This window comes from Typha angustifolia, chromosome 7 (genome assembly GCF_048772165.1).
Source record: "Typha angustifolia cultivar Huaian chromosome 7, ASM4877216v1, whole genome shotgun sequence".
In the NCBI taxonomy this organism is placed as follows: Eukaryota; Viridiplantae; Streptophyta; class Magnoliopsida; order Poales; family Typhaceae; genus Typha; species Typha angustifolia.
This window is the reverse complement of record NC_133245.1, coordinates 12,336,759-12,357,080: the sequence shown is the minus strand read 5'-3', so window position 1 is coordinate 12,357,080 and position 20,322 is coordinate 12,336,759. Positions and strand designations below refer to the sequence as shown.

Below are 20,322 nucleotides of genomic sequence, written 5' to 3'. Positions count from 1 at the left end.
TGCGCCCTAACACCTCAAAAGGTCCAATAAAACGAGGACTTAACTTGCCTTTCTTACCAAACCTGATCAATCCTTTCCAAGGTGACACCTTTAGGAAAACCATGTCGCCCACCTGAAACTCAAGGTTTCTTCTCCGGTTATCAGCATAGCTCTTTTGACGGCTTTGAGCTGCAAGAAGCTTTTCCTTGATTTTAACAATTTTCTGCGTGGCATCTTGTACCATATCAGGTCCCAATAACTGTTTTTCACCAACCTCAAACCAACAAAGTGGAGATCTACATTTTCTACCATACAACGCCTCGTAAGGTGCTAACCCCAAACTCGAATGGTAGCTATTATTATATGAGAACTCCATGAGTGGAAGATGATCATCCCAATTTCCTTTCCATTCCAAAGAGCATGCTCGCAACATATCCTCAAGGGTTTGAATAGTCCTCTCGGATTGTCCATCAGTTTGCGGGTGATAAGCTGAACTGAATCTCAAACGTGTGCCCATAGCTGAATGAAGACTCCGCCAGAATTTAGAAACAAAACGAGGATCTCGATCAGATACGATAGACAAAGGTGCGCCATGGAGTCGAATAATCTCTCTAATATAAAGCTGTGCAAGACGATCTAAAGAGTAAGTCATACGAATGGCCAAGAAGTGAGCAGACTTAGTTAGTCTGTCCACGATCACCCAAATTGCATCATGATTCGATCTAGTGCGGGGGAGTCCCGAGACAAAGTCCATAGTCACATCCTCCCACTTCCATTCCGATAAAGGCAAAGGCTGTAACATCCCTGCAGGTTTTTGGTGCTCAACTTTGACTTGCTGACAAGTAAGACATTTGGCCACAAAGTTTGCTATGTCCTGTTTCATGCCATTCCACCAGAAATTTTCTCGCAAATCTCTATACATTTTTGTGCTGCCTGGGTGGATACTGAATCCTGAACTGTGAGCCTCTGACATAATTTCATTCTTTAACTCCTCACTAACTGGGACGCAAACTCGATTATGGTACTTGACTAGTCCTTCATCTGATCTTGAATAGCCAGGAGCTTCTCCTTTTTCTAATCCTTCCAAGATCTTCTTAAGGTTGGCATCCTCTAATTGAGCAGCCTGGATGCGATCTAAAAGTGTAGGTTTGACCACTAGCCGGTTGCAAATAGCTACTCTCTCTGGGTTTAATGTTACTTCAATCTTCAGGCGTCTAAAATCTTCAATAATACACTGCTGACAAGTAAGTGCTGATAAGTGCCCCTCTGATGATTTCCTGCTCAAAGCATCGGCTACCACATTTGCCTTCCCAGGATGGTAATTAATACTAACATCATAATCCTTGATTAACTCTAGCCACCTGCGCTGCCTCAAATTAAGTTCTTTCTGAGTGAAAATATACTTGAGGCTTTTGTGATCAGTAAAAATTTCACAAGATTCTCCATAAAGATAGTGACGCCAGATTTTTAGTGCAAAAACCACTGCAGCCAACTCAAGATCATGAGTAGGATAATTCTTCTCATGAATCTTAAGTTGTCTAGATGCATAAGCTATCACCTTTCCATGCTGCATCAAAACACAACCGAGACCCTGTCGGGATGCATCACTGTAAATCACAAAGTTACCACCCTCTGCCGGAAGTGAAAGGATAGGAGCTGAAATCAAACTCTGCTTGAGTACTTGGAAGCTATTTTCACAATCATCTGACCACTCAAATTTTACCCCCTTTTTGGTGAGGTGAGTAAGTGGCAAGGCAATCCGTGAAAATCCCTCCACAAATCTTCTATAGTAGCCTGCCAATCCAAGAAAACTACGTACTTCAGATACTGAAGTAGGCTTCGGCCATTTGCTAACAGCCTCGATCTTCTTTTGATCCACCTTGATTCCATCCTTGCTGATTATATGTCCTAAGAACGCCACCTCGTCCAACCAAAACTCACATTTCTTAAACTTGACATAAAGTTTTTCCTCACGAAGAGTTTGAAGTATTGTCCTCAGATGTTCCTCATGCTTTTCTTTGCTCTTGGAATAGATCAATATATCATCAATGAATATCACAAAACAAATTGGTCCAAGAAGGTTTTGAAGATCCGGTTCATTAAGTCCATAAAAGCTGCAGGTGCATTTGTAAGGCCAAAAGGCATCACTAAGAACTCATAATGGCCATAGCGAGTCCTAAATGCTGTCTTTGCAATATCCTCATTCCTTATCTTCAATTGGTGATAACCAGACCTCAAATCGATTTTTGAGAAGACCTGAGAGCCTTGAAGTTGATCAAAGAGATCATCAATCCGGGGTAGTGGATACCTGTTCTTCACAGTGACTTTATTTAATTCCCGATAATCAATGCAAAGACGCATTGATCCATCTTTCTTCTTTACAAATAAAACTGGTGCTCCCCAAGGTGACACACTCGGACGAATAAAACCCAAATCCAGCAACTCTTGAAGTTGGGTCTGTAACTCTCTAAGTTCTGCTGGTGCCATCCTGTAGGGTGCCTTTGATATTGGTTCAGTGCCAGGGAGCAGGTCTATGGTGAAGTCTATCTCTCTATCGGGTGGAAGACCAGGTAGATCTTCAGGAAAGACATCTGGAAATTCACTTACCACTTGAAGTTCATGAATCTCCTGCTCTGCACGCTCCACGCCCACTACCGATGCCAAAAAGCCTGGGCATCCCTTCTTCATTAATCGATTTGCTTGAAGTGCTGAGATAATACTGGTCGTAGGAATCTTTCGCTCACCTTGGAAGAAAAATTCTGGCTTCTCCGGGATAGAAAATGTAACCCTTTTCATTCTACAGTCCACTATAGCATGATGTGCAGATAACCAATCCATACCCAGTATAACATCAAAATCATGCATGTCTAGACAAATAAGATCTACTGGAAGTTTCTGACTGTCTATCTCTACTAAACAAGATTTGCAGATAAGATTTAAAAGTATGGTCCTCCCTATGGGTGTAGTCACTGCTAAACATGATTCCATAATCTCAGGTGCAATAGGTAATAAGGAAAGAAAATCAGGTGAACCAAAAGAATGAGAGGCTCCAGAGTCAAAAAGGACTTTTGCTGGTATGGAAGAAACAGATAATATACCTTGCACCACGGATGGTGAGTGCTCAGCTTCTTCCTGGGTCAAAGTATAAACTCTTCCTTTATTCTCTGGCCTCGCTCCTGGATTTCCGCTACTTGCTGGAGGCCTATTGTTCGTTGTACCAGACTGGGACGGGCGATGCTGTTGATCCTGCTGAGAAGTCGGACGCCATCCCCCACATGGTGCTCTGCAATCTCTCGCTAAGTGGCCCGGTCTCCCACAGTTGTAGCAGCTTCGAGGTACTCCATTGCACCCAACACTAGACGAATGTGAGCGTCCACACCTCGTACAACTTTTAGGCTGACTCTGTTTGGGACCTCCCCCAGAAGGGTTTGGTCCACTCCCGACCCTCAAGGGCTGTCCAAACGACTGACCACCTCCTCTGTTTTGCTCCTGAAACCTCCTCGGCTTCTTCTGTGGATGCTGCTGTTCTCGTTCTTGGCGAAGCTCCCCAATATTTCTTTCGGCAAGTAGTGCCTTAGACACCATTTCTGGAAGTGTCTGACACTGAAATAATGATATCCTATCTCTGATGGCTGGCCGCAACTTACCCTCGAAGAAGCTAACTTTCTCTTCCTCGCTCGCTGCTATGTGTGGAACAAATCGCAACAGCTCGGTGAACCTCGCCTCAAAGTCCACTACAGACATGCCTCCCTGTCTCAGCTCAAAGAACTCATCATGCTTCTTCTTCTTTAAGGCCCGAGGGTAGTACTTCTCGAAGAAAATCTTCTTAAAGTTTCCCCAAGTAAGCTCCTTCTCTCGTCCAATGAACTGGCGCTCAATCATCTGCCACCAATGCTCTGCCCGATCCTCAAACAAATAGGTTGTCAAAGCAACCTTTTGATCCTCTGAACAATCCAAAACCCGTAATATCTTCTCAATTCGCAGCAGCCATGCCTCTGCTTCGATCGGATCAGTAGTCCCTCTAAAGGCAGGCGGAGATGCCTTTAAAAATTTTTCAAACACTGTACCCCTATCTAGACTAAGGGGCCTAGACTCTGATGGAGCCGGAGTCTGCGATGACTGTCCTCCAACGGCCTGAAGAAGGGTCTGAAGCACCGATAACACAGTATGAGTAGCAGGAGCTGGGGCAGGAGTAGGAATCTGGGCAGAGGTAGGAGCAGTTTCCGATCCCAAACCAGGAATAGCAGTAGGTGCAAGAGCTGGCGCTTGAGTAGGAGTTGGCTCTTGCTCCCTAGTCCGGTCAGGAGATAAACTCTGGGCTGCAGCTCCCTGACGACGACGACGCGTATACATATTGTCCCTTCAAGATTTATAATGAGATAAGAATAATTTTACTGAATATAAAAAAAAAATTTCATAACGAACCTGAGCTGATGCCACCGGACCTCCACACAACTCTAAGGGTGATTTAGGATAACACAAATTTAGGCTCTGATACCAACATTGTCACGACCCAAAATCGGAATCACGACCGGCCATGCATCTCAATATGCTTGAGATGCACGAAGCCTTAATAATACTCTCTATCTATATGATGACGAGATAATTAAATAAAATAAGAATATGCTTTATTAAAATTTTTATTACTAAAGGCAATTGGAATAAAATAAACAATGTTAATGTTTTTGAATCTCTAAAACTAAATAAAATAAAATAAAATCTTCTAATCTAGAGCACAAAATCTAAAAGAGCGGAAGGGTAAATAGGTGAATCCTAAGTGGAGGTGGAATCCGGGTACATCACGCTCAGTCGCCCCGCTGACTATTACCTGAAATAAATAAACAAATACAAAACAATAGAACTCGTGAGCCAACAAATATAGCTCAGTGAGTGGAATCCACTCGAACCAAATAAACTTTTAAAACATATTAATGCTGAATAAATGAACTAAAAGCAACAATAACCATCATAATATGCAATAGACATGCTCTCTACATAATAACAATAGTAACAATAGAGAAATGTCACAACTTGTAACCTTGTACGTTTTCCAATTTATTACATCTTTTTGATATTTATACTGTCATATGTCTCAATGGGTCTAAACCCTGTGGATCCATATCAACTAGAAGTCACCTCGAGATGACGCTCGGGACTTTTTTTCATAGCTGATCCGGTTAGGGTCGCCAGAGGGTATCACCCTGTGATCAACACACTCTGTCTTTTCCTCTAACCGTTGAGAGAAGTTAGAGTCACCTAGGAATCTCTCCTAGGACTGTTCCCTAACCCTGCCAGAGTCACCTAAGGAAGTCACCGCAGTGATCTAATTTAGGACTTTCCCCTGGACTTCCAGATAGACTTGAGTCACCACGGAAAATCACAAACGATTTATACCGGGACTGTTCTCTAAGTCATATCAACATTAGTCTCATTTTTTCTTTTCAAAATTTTCAATATTAGCACGAAGTATGGTGATACACTGAATATAATAATTAAATGCACACAGAAAATAAAACAATTAAATTTTCACATGTACGGATGAAATAAATAGACTTGCATACAAAAATTGCAATAAATTAATTTTTACACATGGGGGTGAAAGAAATAATTTGCACACAGAAAATTTATATAATCTGACAAAAATACGAAATACAATAAAATAAATACGTGAGTGAACCCACTCACCTGAGTCTAGGCAAGACAACCAAAATCTCAAATCTCTAGCCCACGTACTAAAAATCACCACCTTAAATAATAAATAACAATAACGTTTTTAATTAACATAATTAATTAAAAAAATTTATACAATTTTACCTAAGAATAATTTATTTGGGCTAAAATAAACCCAAATCAATTGGGCTGGGCTGCAGCTGGCCCGCAGCCCACCCAAAACCGTTTCATCAATGGATTGGGCCAAGGCCCAATCCAATTAGATAATGGAACCGGGTCGGGTTCCTTGGATTCGGATCCAACCCGACCCGAATCCACTACTAAAGGGGTAAGATCAGACTCGACAACCCGAGTCTGTCTTCCCCAAACCGAAGAGAGAGAGAGAAAAAGAGAGGAAGAAGGAAGAAGAAGAAGAAGAAGAAGAAGAAGAAGAAGAAGAAGAAGAAGAAGGAGAAGGCGACGCCGGCGGCCGCCACTGCGGGGGTTCGTCGGCGCACCCTTAGTTCCTGACAGGATCCGGAGGTAGCGGCCGCGACTCGAAGCCATCGGCCGGCGCGATTTGCCGACGAGGCCGAAAACCCCCAAATCAGGTAATTTCGAATTTTCTCATTTAAAATTTAATTAAGTTAGAGGGGTGGGAGAGGGCTTACGTGGGAGTCGTGTGGTGGTCTCTGCTGGCTCCGGCGACGCTCCGGCTGGCCGATTCCACGGCGACAACTCCGTCGGTGAAGGAGGATGAAAAGAGAGAGAGAGAGAGAGAGAGAGAGAGAGAGACTCAGATCCTTAAACAGAGATTAGGGTTATTAATTTATAGATTAGAAAAGGATTAAACCTAATCTGATTCGGATTAGGTGAAATCCCTTCTCTCCCACTGCGTACCAGAGTGGGAGAGGGGAGGGGCTGCACGTGCAGAGCACGTGCACCCTCCTCTCTCAACCCCTTTTTTTTTTTTTTTTTTTTATATTATTCTGGTTTTGACAGTTACGGATCGATTCCACTTGGTTTCGTAATTTTTTGACTACGAGAAAATATTTGGTGAATATTTTCCTCAGTTGCGCGGACTGCTTCCTGCAATAAATCCAAATCTTTAAAGAATTGTTCCGTAGCCTATCACACCACTAAGAATATGTTCATAAAATACAGTTCAACACTATTTTTTTTCTTTCTTTTTCTAATTCTTTAGCTGAAACTTGTCAGTAAAGTAACAGTCTCTTGTATAATTTGTTAGTAGTCAGTACTACCTTTTCTTGTATGCAGTTGACGGGAAATGCAAGAATTCTACTGGCCTGCAATTACCTGGTGTCTTGGACGACATGTTTTCATATTCTGGGCCACTTGGTCCAGTTTTCAGTAAGGAAGCTGTTGCACTTCATCTTTGGGCTCCTACAGCACAGGTATGGACAGAAATATTTAATTTTAATTTTTTTGAAGATTTCTTTATATGTCATCTCTTTTATCTTCCATTTTGTTAAAGAACTGTACATAAAAGTAGGATGTGAGTGCATGTTTCTATGAGGATCCATCTGGTGGAGATCCACTCGAACATGTCAAACTTGAGGAGCTAAATGGTGTTTGGAGTGTTGTTGGACCAAGAAATTGGGAAGCCCGCTATTACGTTTATGAAGTTTCTGTATATCATCCAAGCACTTCACGGATTGAGATGTGTGCAGCAAATGATCCTTATGCTAGAGGGTTTGTTGATTATCATATGAAATACAGTTATATGACAAAATAGTTATATTAGTAATATGTAAATGTTATAGATGCAGAGCTTGTTCTGTCTGTTTTACTCTTCGCACCTTTTCTCTTGAATCAGACTTTCTTCTGATGGAAAACGGACTTGGTTAGTTGATCTAGATAGTGAAAAATTAAAACCGGCAAACTGGGATGAACTGGCTGATGAAAAACCATGCCTTCTTTCCTTTTCTGACATCAGCATCTATGAGTTACATATTCGGGATTTCAGGTACTAATCTTTCTAATCTACTACTAAGTACAGTGTTAAGTGGACTTAGTCTTAGGCTTTACATGTAATTAAACTTCTCAACCTTGTGTACTTCTTGTCTCTTATGGAGAACATATTATGATGGTAATTTTACTTTTTTAGAATATCTTCCATGAGTGGGTGACTGTTTTCATTTTCTTAGAGGCAGAAAAGACTTGACTCCTAAGATATTGTTAGAACATTCAGAATCATCATGCGTTTGTGCCACTTTGCTGCAACTGGTTTGTGTAAGGGTAAGTCATTGTGCTTTAAGTTCTCAAACAAGTTTAGGAGTCTAGTTTAAAATTCAAGTTCACATATACCACAAGAAATAGAGAAAGAGAAAACTGCAGAAAGATGTAGGAGAACTATGTAGAAAATCTCCTTTTGAAGTGTCTTACTTATGATTCAGTGAGTTTAACATCTCTCTTTTGAATATGATGCTCATCGAGCTTTCTGTTCTTTCGTAGCTTGAGTTTTTGGAATTATTGGTGAATTAACATGGTACCAGAGCAGGAGGGTCATGAGTTCGGATTTGTCGGGCTGACCTATCATTTAAAATATTAAAAGCTTTAGCTGTTTTCGGATACACTTTTTGGTCCAATTAAATGTCTCAAGCCCAAAAGTGAGGGAGAATGCTAGTGTAAAAGAGTAAAACCATCGTTCACTATCATTGTAAGCTTTAAGAGCAATTTGTGAGATAGCACAACAAAAGCATCAACGAAAGCATCAAAGCACTACATCTATGTCCAATGAACTTTCTGTTTCTTGATATCAAGATAGTCTTTGTTATTCTTAATGAGTTTTAATAGGATAAGTTTACATCTTTGTTCACTGTTCAGTCAATAAAGAACACCCAGGAAATATATATTATTTTCAGAATAGCAAAGGAAGTGAGAAACGCCAATCAACATCAGGATTAGAATAGCAAAGGAAGTTGTCATGACCAAGGATTGTTGTACCAGTGGCACAAGGCATCCCGACCTTGGCCATGACACGTGTTAGCAAGGTCGGCATTGTAGATATTGTTGACATGTGTCATGCTGAGTTGATGTGCTATTGGCACACTTAATGGTTTTGACATACCCAAAAACAATCTTTAAAAATTTCTATGACCTTAAAAATTAAAATAGGTTTTAGGGGTTGAATCAGAGTTCATGAATGCTATATATAATCATAGATTAGTGCATGGATGGCCGTGCCAGTAATGGCATGGCACTTGGCACGGGGTGTGCTGACCCGTGCCAAGCCGTGCCGTGCTGGCACGACTGTGTGTCGTTCAGCACGGCCGCGTGCCAGTCGTTGTGCCATATGGAGTTATTTGTCCTTAATTTTTTTCTATTTTCATCAGTCATTATTAAATCAACTAATCAATTGATCATTTAGAAGGCTTAGATAAAATTTATGATAATGAGACTAGATATGATAATGATAATGATAATGATAATGATAATGATGATGATGATGATGGTGATGTTGATGGTGATGATGATGATGATGGTGATGTTGATGGTGATGGTGATGTTGATGGTGATGGTGATGGTGATGGGGATAATAATGAGATTCAGTTTGGTGGCGGTAATAATGGAGATGAGACATGCGTCCCTGTTATACGACCTTCTCAGAGAGGTATTCTTTTTACAGATTACTTGAGTTTGTAGGTAACAGAATATTAGGGGAGGTGTACTCATAGGATGATATGAGTTCATCATAATTACCATTATATTAACCACACCCACCAGAGCCAGAATACCATTATTATACTCTATATCTACAATCTACATATGCTTATGGTGTGTCTGTGCTTGTGTCGGTGCCGTTCATTCCCGTGTATGTTCATATTATAGGAGAATTATAAAATTTTTATTTGTATAAAGACTATATGAGACATTACAATAAGCAATATTATCAGTGAACGAGTTTTGAAGAATATCGACAATATTTAATGCAACATTTTCGTGTTATTCTCATGCTGACAAATGAAGTATTTGATTCTCCTCGTCATTTTACGTTCAACTAAATATTAATTTTAATTATTAAATTATTATCGATTAATATTGTGTTCAATTATATTATGGAGTATTCAATCATTAATATTAATTTTAATGAATGTCTTCAATTATAGTATGTGTTGAATAATATTTATATTTAACTGTTGCTTTATCTTTAATAAAATATGTCATTTATAAAATAATTTAAAGATAAAACATTATAATGTAGGTTTTAAACTTTTAATACATATATTTAAACAAAAAACTAAAGATTGACATATCAATGACCAAAGAATATCTTTAAATATCCTAAAAAATTTATTAAAAATATTTTAAATGCGTGCCAGTGGCACGTAGGGGTGTGCCATCGGCACGGCGGGGCATGCCGTGCCGATGGTGGCACGGCCATCGTTGCATTAGTGTAACATATGTAGTTAGATTTTAATCTCATGGTTTTCTTTACTTTTTCTTGGATTCTCTTTGTTGGGGCAAATGATCGGAGCAAAGCAAAATTTTTCTTTGATTTCTAAATGTATAATTTATAGAGATCAAGCACAAAATGCAAAGAAATAGCCAAAGGTGTCACACCCCGATCTGGGAACATGATGGCCGCGAATTTCTAGGATAAAAACCGGAAAAAACACGAAAGCCCAAATAGTAATCAAATCCTAAAATAGATTGACACAGCGAAAACGATCAGTCTTCAGAGTCCTCACTATGCAGCTTCTTAAATTTCTGCAAAATAATAAGTCCTCATGAGCGAAACGCTCAGCAAGTAACCCACTCTACTAATAATATGTCTAATGACAAATATCAACATGTGATACAAGTAGAAAAAGAATCATAATAATATAATATATATAAGCCTTCTTGAAAAATAAATAATTTTATTGTCTCTTATATTGAATTTCGATTTCCATATATACTAAATTAAAATCATAAATTATTCATATCATTTTGAATAAATTAATATAAAACGAATCAATCTCTTCTGAAAGTGTATTATCATGGAAATCGAATTAGAAATAATTCATATTAACACAATCTGAATAAATCAAGTGATAAAATGTCATATTCTCTCGTTAATGGGTACTCTGACCCATGGCCACATCGCACTACCTAGTCACAATCGAGATAGCGCCCGAGACTTTTCTAGATAGTTGATCCGTCTAGGGTCATAGTAGGTATTATATAGTGTCATAATTTTTTCACTAGTTGTTGAGAAAGATTAGAGTCACTAGGACAAAAATTCAGGAATCTTTTTCCTAATCCCTCCAGAGTCACTTGGTAGCATGTCGCAACGTTACATTCCAAGAATCTTTTCCCTAGACGTATCTTGAAATAAATTGGGTTCCAGATCTCACTTTTATCAGTATTCAACTATACTGATTCATTCTGAATCTCAAGCATCAAATTCCTTAATCATAAAAAATTCTCAATTCTTCAAATACAATATATGCACGAATAATCCATAAATCCAAGTACTACTATTTCCTCTATTATATATATAATATAAATCATTCTTAATAAGTCAGAAAACAGAATAAATAATAATCTAATATTTGACATTGCAAAATTTCACATCTCAAAAATAATATTTTATGTTTGATCATATTCTCAAAAATAAAGATCTCTTATATTTTATTTATAGAAAATAAAACATATTAGCATAAAGATTTTCTCTGTTATTTTCTGAAAATAAAATATAATAATAAATATTTTTATAAATATGAAATTCCTATAAAATATAAATAATCTTAACATCTCTAATTCTTTATTGAAAATTCTTAAAACAACAAATTTCTTAATTTTTCACATAATTGACATCATTATATTGTAAAATTTATTATCTCATAAAATTAAACTGGATAAGAATAAATATAAGGAGATATTTCCAAATCAATTCTATTTTTATATAATAGAAATTTAAGAAAATATGAGTGGGAACTTGCCTTGATCGCTCAATCCAAAATAATTTGATTTTTGCATCCTAATCGTAATCTGCACGAATTCCAATGCGCTCCATTATTCACTTCTTTTTTCTTTTCTCCTCTTTGGTACGATAAGCTCTCCTCTCTCTATTCTTCTTTTTTTGTACTTTTCTCTCTAATCTCTAATCTCTAATCTTTCTCAAGAATAATCTCTCCTTTTTTTTTCTCCCGCTACAGTACCGCCTCTGTCAAAACCAGAAAAAAAATAAAATAATAATAATAATAATTTAGGGGTTGAGAGGGGAGGGTGCACGTGCAGCCCCTTCCCTCTCTCTCTCCAGCACGCGTCGAGGCTGATAAGGGGGGGGGGGGATTTCATCTAATCCGAATCGGATTAGATTTAATCTTCTTCTAATCTATAAATTAGCCCTAATCCTCTCTCTGGTACCCCCCAGCCCTCTTCTCTCTCTCCTTCCTTCCTTCTTTCGCTTCTTCCTCACCGTCGGAGTCGTCGCCGTGGAATCGGCCAGCCGGAGCGTCACCGGAGGAAATTGGAACCACTACCCTCCTCCCCAGTGAGCCCTTTCTCATCTCTCTAGTTTAATTTAAAATTAAATAGGTAAATCCGAAATACCTAATTTGCGGAATTCGGCCTCGTCGGCAAATCTAGCCGGCCGGCGGCTTCGAGTTGCAACCGCATCGTCACCGGAGGCTTCGTGCTTCGAGCCTGGTGTCGGAGATGTCTTCTGCGAGGCCCTCGTGGCTCTGATCGGCGTTGGATTTCGCGTCGGCCGTCGGTGATGAGTCCTCCTCCACCTCGTGAGGACGACAGAGGAAGGGTGAGAGGGAGAGGAGAGGTTGAAGGTGGTCGTGAAGGGGTCACCGGCGAGAGGTCGCCGGCGGTCACCCTCTCCCTCAGCCTTCTTCTCGCGTCGGTCGCGAGGGGGGGGGGGGGGGAAGAAAAGGGTTGGTTGGGCTCGGGTGAAACCCGAGCCAACCACCTTTTCCTTTTTAGTCGGGTTCGGTTCGGGTTTGGATTTCGGATCCACAAACCCGAACCGAACCACTTAAGTTGGTGGGCTGCGGGTTAGCCCGAGCCCAATTCAATTAATTCGGCTGGGCCTCGGCCCAATCCGATTTAGTTGATTTCTTTTGGATTGGGCCGGGCCAGCAGCCCAGCCCAATCCAATGGGTAATTTTAAACTCATTTTAGTTATTTTTGGTTTTTAAATTTTAAAAATATTGTTATTATTCAAATTAAAAATTTGAATATTATTTATTATTTAAGGTGGTGAATTTTAGTACGTGAGCTAGAGATTAGAGGTTTCGGTTATCTTGCTTAAACTCAGGTGAGTGGGTTCACTCACGTGTTTATTTTATTGTATTTCGTATTTTTGTCAGACCATGTAAATTTTCTGTGTGCAAATTATTTATTTCACCCTCATGTGTAAAAATTTAAATTGTTGCAATTTCTGTGTGCAAGTCTAATTATTTCATCCCTACATGCGAAAATTTAATTGTTTTATTTTCTGTGTGCATTTAATTATTATATTCAGTGCATCTCCATACTTCGTGCTAATATTGAAATTTGTGAAAATAAAAATGAGACTAGTATTGATATGACTTAGAGAACAGTCCCGATATAAATCGTTTGCGATTTTCCGTGGTGACTCAAGTCTATCTGGAAGTCCAGGGGAAAGTCCTAAATTAGATCACTGCGGTGACTTCCTTAGGTGACTCTGGTGGGATTAGGGAACAGTTCTAGGAAAAATGAGAAAATTTCTTAGGTGACTCTAACTTCTCTCAACGGTTAGAGGAAAAGACAGAGTGTGTTGATCACAGGGTGATACCCTCTGATGACCCTAACCGGATTAACTATGAAGAAAAGTCCCGAGCGTCATCTCGAGGTGACTTCTAGTTGATGTGGATCCACAGGGTTTAGACCCATTGAGACATATGACAGTATAAATATCAAGAAGATGTTAATATGTTGAAAACGTGCAAGGTTACAAGTTGTGACATTTCTCTATTGTTATCATTGTTATTATGTAGAGAGCATGCCTATTGCATATTATAATGGATATTGTTGCTTTTAGTTTAATTTATTCAGCATTAATATGTTTTAAAATTTATTTGGTTCGAGTGGATTCCACTCACTGAGCTATAGTTGTTGGCTCATGAGTTCTATTGTTTTTTGTATTTGTTTATTTATTTTAGGTAATAGTCAGCGGGGCGACTGAGCGTGATGTACCCGGATTCCACCTCCACTTAGGATTCACCTATTTACCTTTCCGCTCTTTTAGATTTTGTGCTTTAGATTAGAAGATTTTATTTTAGTTTAGAGACTCAAAAACATTAACATTGTTTTTATTTTAATTGCATTTAGTAATAAAATTTTAATAAAGCACATTCTCATTTTATTTATTTATCTTGTCATCGTATACGTAGAGAGTATTATTAAGGCTTCGTGCATCTCAAGCATATTGAGATGCATGGCCGGTCATGATTCCTATTTTGGGTCGTGACAGCCTCTAACTACTCCCTTAGAATCTCCTCTAGGGTTTTCTTCTAGGCTCCCTTTTTATAGTTAAAAAAAATATAATGAGAGTCCTATTAGAATAAGGATTCTAATATCTTAAAGATATGCTTAAAATTTTAATTAAATTTAATCTAAATCCTAAAATATAAGAGATAAAATAAAATTTCTCATTATCTAAATGTTTTTTTATATTTTATTTATTTATGTTTTAAAATTTTGGGTTGTTAAAAAGGGATGGAAAAAACCCTCAAATTAGATTTCTTTAAAGTAAGATATACACAATTATAGTGGCTCAACAAGTGGTCTCGAAAGAGTATCGAGATACTCCCCTCATATCAGTCCCGATAATTCATTTATATTATACGTGTCAACCCTTGCTGATTGGCACGACAATTCATGGCCATAACTCATATCTACTTCGAATTGGATAGCTGAAGAATCTATAGATGGTCGTGCCGGTCGGCACGCCCCATGCTGATCGGCACTTATCGTGCAAGTAGTGGCACAGCACTTGACACGGGGTGTGCTAGTGGCACACCCCCATGCCGAGCCGTGCTGTCCAGCACGACTGCTTGCTGGTCATTGTACCATGTTGAGTTCTTTTTTTCGAAAAAGTTTATTAAAAAATATTATAAATGCATGTCAATGGTATATAGGGGCATGCCACTAGCACGCAGGGCATGTCACTAGCACGCAGGGCATGTTGAGGTGTGCCGATGGTGGCATGGCATAGCATGGCTATCGTTGGAGAAATCTATTTCATGTTGGAGATGTCACTTTTGATAGCCAGAAAACACTAGCAGTTTGGTTCACGTTTTTTGACATTTTCATGCTTTTAGACTGTTGAGCTTAGTTAAATATTTGTCATGAGAGGGACGGGGATGACTTGGCCTCATAAGTTGTACAAAAGAACAAGGGTGGTATCCTCCATTCCTCCTACTTTATGTTTGTCAGTGGCAGATAAACCAGACTAACTAGTGACCTGCCAAATACCATGAAGCTTCAAATGCAATCACTCTATGCATCTGGAGGGCTGGTGACCCTTTAATTGCATAGCATGCTTCCCAGATGAAGATTATGTTAGGGGCTCCCATGGAGTAGTCCAACAGGGGTATTATAGCTCTGGCTGGTGATTAATCCACACTGTTACAATAGGCTGTGGCCTATGTGCCAAATTATGACCTAGTTTGGGCAATGGCAGCTGCCTTCTGGTGTGACATGTAATGGGAAGGTTTTCCCTAGAACTAATGAGAGGCACGTCAAAGATATTGTTAAATTTTATTAAAACTATACTTTTTATCTTGTTTGGAAGTTGGCATTCGTTTGAGTCTTGAAAGTTGAAGTCATACTAATGTATATAGACATTTAGATTCATTTACCTTTTAAATGCTTCTCTATTATTCTCTTTCCTTTGTCATATATGTTTGCACACTAGGATTCTATGATGTTAGTTTGTTTGTAATTCATTTGCAGTGCCAGTGACAGCACAGTGGATCCCAATTTTAAAGGAGGCTACCTTGCCTTTACCTCTCAGGTTGATATTTATATTTTTGTTATCAAGATTGTATCATGAACTTAGCACTTCAGCACTTTACAGAAAGCAAATGCATCTTGAGAAAAACATACTTTGTTGTTCCTGGTAGGTATTATTTGAAATACCTTTTGGATAATTTCAATACTAGTGGATAGTGGATAGTGGAAATTAGAGTAATGCTATTTAAGAATTTTAGATTATACTTCCCTAGTTTGGGTAATGATTTTTAGCGTTTTACTCACCTACTTAAAGCAAAGAACGTTATTTTTTCAGTTAAATGTCATGATTCGATCTAAGTACCTGGCATCAGTTCAATTAATTTATTTCTAAGGGACCATATTTGTATTATTATAAATTTATATCTAATGGACCCTATTTCCCCTTTAGCTACATGAACTTAAATTTCACCAATAAGAATTTCTCTTTGAATTTCTTAGCATTTGAAAGCAGATCGATCCATGAGATATAATATTTTTTACCACTAAATTTTAATTCATAGTAGTTGATGTAGTTGATTTCTCTGTAGTATCAGTTAAAAGTTGTTGTAGAATGAGCAGACATAAATTACTGCTTTGGTGGACTAAATCTTACTAATTCAGGATTCAGCTGGCATACACCACCTGAAGAAAATGTCCAATGCTGGTTTGACTCATGTGCATCTTCTGCCGACTTTTCATTTTGGTGGTGTTGACGATAATAAAGATAACTGGAAATATCTTGGTGAGTGTTTAAATTCATTAGAATTTACTTTTTAGTTAATTAACATCTTCTCTAACTTTGGGTGATGCTTATTTAGCACAGTTTGTTAACTTGGAGTGACCTGCTAATTTATTGTCTCTACAAATCAAGTCGTTTTGTAGAAACATGGATGGTCATGTCGGTCAGTACTAGGGCTGTCAAAATAAACGAGTGGCTCGAGCTCGGCTCGGCCGAAGCTCTAGTTCGGCTCGACTCAGTTAGAAATGGGTCGAGCCTGAGCCGTCGAAACCGGCTCGAAATTAATACCGAGCTGAGCTTGAGCTAGAGCCGGTTCACTCAGGCTCGGCTCGATAGGCTCGATAGACATTGCTACTTGGCTGCGAGTCCTAAATCCTAATTGGTCAAGACAAACGAACGGCTCGGATTAGACCATCAGGAGATTCTAGGGCGAGCGAGGATCAGGCAGGTGGTGAGTCATGTGCAATTCCCCCTCGAGGTGAGTGCCAGGAGGGCTTGTTGTGGGGCCCAAAATTTGCCAGCTAGTACTTTGCTAGCATTGTCCGTCCAATCTCTAGTTCTCTATTGTTCTTCTAAGGGTAAACTGGTAAAAAACATGTGGCAGATAGTAAGGTCTGTGATTCGAATAAATGTAACACGTCACCATCTTAGAATCGCACTCGATTAGGCCTCGGGCTGCGGGTTGCACTAGCTGTCGAGCATCAAAAACCCAAATTCCATGGAACAAGGTGAAGGAGAGGTGCTTCTGTTATGGAACATATTGTAGCCTTGCGAACGGAATAGCTCTAGCCCGAAAGCCAAGAGAGGCGATGTCACCGCTGAACGAGGTGAAGGAAAGGTGGATGCATTCGACTATGGAATAAGGTGAAGGAGAGGTGCGAGGTGACGCCGCTGCTGAAGTCAGACGAGGGGTTGCTAGATGCATTGGCCGACGTCCTCCTCAAGCTCGTGAGCTCGTCCTCCTCAAGGAGAGGTGGATGCATTCGGCATCGGTGCTCGTGAGCTCGTCCTCCTCAAGCTGCCGTAGTGCCGACCGCCTCGTCCTCCTTCACCAAGCTCCGCCTCCTCCTCAAGCTGCCGGCAGCCTCGTCCTCCTCAAGTTGCCGTGGTGCTCGGCTTGGGCTCGATCTGGCTCTATCCAGCTCAATCCGGCTCGACTTGAATGAGGCTCGATAATAGGCTCATTTCAAGCTCGAACTCGGTCTAGCCCGGCTCGGGCTCGGCTCGAGTTGAGCTGAGCCGAGCTTGAGCCCAATTCAAGGCTCGAAATTCATTTCAAGCCGAGCCTGAGCCTGAGCCGGCTCGCTCAGGCTCGGCTCGTTTACACTCCTAGTCAGCACACCTCATGCCGACCAGCACTTGTCGTGCCATTAGTGGCACGACATTTGGCACGTGGTGTGCTAGTGACACACCTCCATGCCGAGTCGTGCTGATTGGCATGGGTGCGTGCCGTCCGGCACAGTTGTGTGCCGGTTATTGTACCATGTGGAGTCATTTTTTTTATTTTTTTTTCTATTTTCATAAATTATTATCAAATCAACTGACCAATTGATCATTTAAAATGCTTAAGTAAAATTGACGATGATGAGACTTGAGATGATAATAATGATGATGACGGTGATGATAATGGTGATAATAATAAGACTCAGTTTGGTGACGATGATAATGGAAATGAGACGTATGTCTCTGTTACACAACATCTTCAGAGAGATTTTTTTTACAAAGGATTTGAGTCTGTAGGTAGTAGGGCATTAGAAGAGATGCACCCACATGATGATATAAATTCATTATCATTACCATCATATCAATCACACCCACTAGAGCCACAACACACTTATTATACTCTATATCTACAATCTGTATATCTTTATAGTGTGCCTGTGCCGATTGTTCCCGTGCATGTTTAATATCCATTTCATATCATAGGAGAATCATAAAATTTCTATTTGTATGAAGACTATGTGAGCCATTACAACGAGCAATACTATTAATGGATGAGTTTTGAAAAATATCGACAGTATTTAATACAAACATTATCATGTTATTCTTGTATCAACAAATGAAGTCTTTGATCCTCTTCGTTATTCTACATTCAACTAGATATTAGTTTTAATTATTGAATTATTATCAATTAATATTATGTGTTCAATTTTATTATGGAGTATTCAATTATATCATGAAGTGTTTAATCATTAATATTAATTTTTATGAATGTATTCAATCATATTATGTGTTGAATAATATTTATATTTAACTGTTGTTTTATCTTTAATAAAATATGTCATTTACAAAAATAATCTAAAGATAAATCACTATAATGTAGCTTTTAATACATAATATTTAAACAAAAGAGCAAAGATTGACATTTGGAAAACCCAAAACATCTCTAAATATCCTAAAAAGTTTATTAAAAATACTATAAACGCGTGCCAATTGTGCCGATGGTGGCATGATACGGCACGTGCCACTGGCACGGCTATTGTTGGGTAGAAACTTTTTGTCTAAGAATTGTTATGTTATACCTAAATATACTTTAATCTGGAGTTAGTTATCTACTTTCTTGCTGAAACACAATCTAATGTGTCTAATTGATTTTAGTTGAATATTCATTCTTGATTATGTGTATATCTATTTGAGAATTATTTACTTTATTAGATGAAATGATTTATACAGTGGAATGAAAATTTTTGAGAGAAACTTTAGATCAACTCCTCAAGAATATATTTGAAAATTGTGTCAGAAGAACTTGATGGTTTTCTTTTTCTGATTTAAGTAAAGAAAATAGGATTTCATTTGCCGGAACCTCTTTCTTTTGTTCCTAAATGCAAGCTATTGACCACTAAGCATGTTTGTTGGTCTGACTCTGAAGGAAGCTCATTATTGGGCAGTTCCTCCTTCTGGAGCATGGGTCCTTCTTTAAATCCTTTTTCTTACTTGACTGAGCTTATTCAGGGCTTACTCTTGAGGCAAACAAAAATTCTGACAAACTATCACAAAAAAGCTCATTGTTTTGGCAGTCATATATGTGACAGTTTGATTTTTTTGGTCATGTGCTATGGGCCTTACAAGTTATCTAGCACACATATTGCATGCACTAACAGCGTCATCTTAGATCTATCCTATACATTGGATGCGCATTCCAGAAACCTGTGTTTTAAACTTTAACTTATAAAGAAAGGAATTTGCCCTTTGATTCCAAGGTATAAGAGCAGGTTGCTGGCAATGACTTGGTTGAATTCAAGGGTTATTGAACCTATAGACTAAAAGCTCAGATGGCCCACAACCTCTCTTCTGGATGTGAAATAAGATTCAATCAACATACCAGGACAAGTAAAGCCAATGATGGAGCTTCCCAGTTATATATACCTACCCTATTTCACTCCATTCAATCTATTTCAAGACCATTTGACTGACGGGGGAGTTAGATGAGGGAAGACAAGAACAATCTCACTCAACAGAATGCGATTATCCAGAATATCTGCAGGCAACTTTTATGAGTAGTTGGGAAAGTCATTATCTGGTCATGGTTATTACTTATTAGCCTTAAGGTGTTTCTATGTTAGTAATGAATTTTATGATCTTGATTATGGCATTTGATGGATTTGCTTACCTTTTCCCAGAAATCTTTCAACACTTCTGAAATTATCTTTTCTAATATCTTATGTGTATTTCTTGCCGTTACTTCCCTTGCTAATTTAGAATTAGAGTTTGATTTCACTATGAAATTGCTTGGGACATAAAACTTCATCATTCTTCTTCTTTTCCCCTTTGCTTGCTCCATTTATGTGGTTCTCAACAGCAGATGAGGTTGCAATGGCAAAACTCCCTCCAGATTCAGATAAGCAACAAGCTGAAATTACAGCCATTCAGGACGAAGATGGTTATAATTGGGGGTATTTATCTCTGTTTTCAGAATAATATTTTATGACATAATTTTAATAACTTGCCAAGGTATGCTTATGTATGATAATATGCAA

The 20,322-nt window shown here is 38.8% G+C and overlaps 1 protein-coding gene across 2 annotated transcripts in view; it reads left to right on the top strand.

Annotated features, from left to right (window-relative positions):
- LOC140763168 (pullulanase 1, chloroplastic) overlaps positions 1-20,322 on the top strand; it is a 93,275-nt gene that overhangs the window by 19,512 nt on the left and 53,441 nt on the right. Inside the window, exons 5-10 of one of the 2 annotated variants that reach the window (XM_073101239.1) lie at positions 6,907-7,043; positions 7,142-7,341; positions 7,466-7,615; positions 15,568-15,628; positions 16,228-16,348; positions 20,148-20,238. In XM_073101239.1, the coding sequence (XP_072957340.1) occupies positions 6,907-7,043; positions 7,142-7,341; positions 7,466-7,615; positions 15,568-15,628; positions 16,228-16,348; positions 20,148-20,238 (760 nt within the window). Of the gene's footprint in view, positions 1-6,906; positions 7,044-7,141; positions 7,342-7,465; positions 7,616-15,567; positions 15,629-16,227; positions 16,349-20,144; positions 20,239-20,322 lie in introns of both variants that reach the window. The other variant, XM_073101238.1, reaches the window with a different exon arrangement.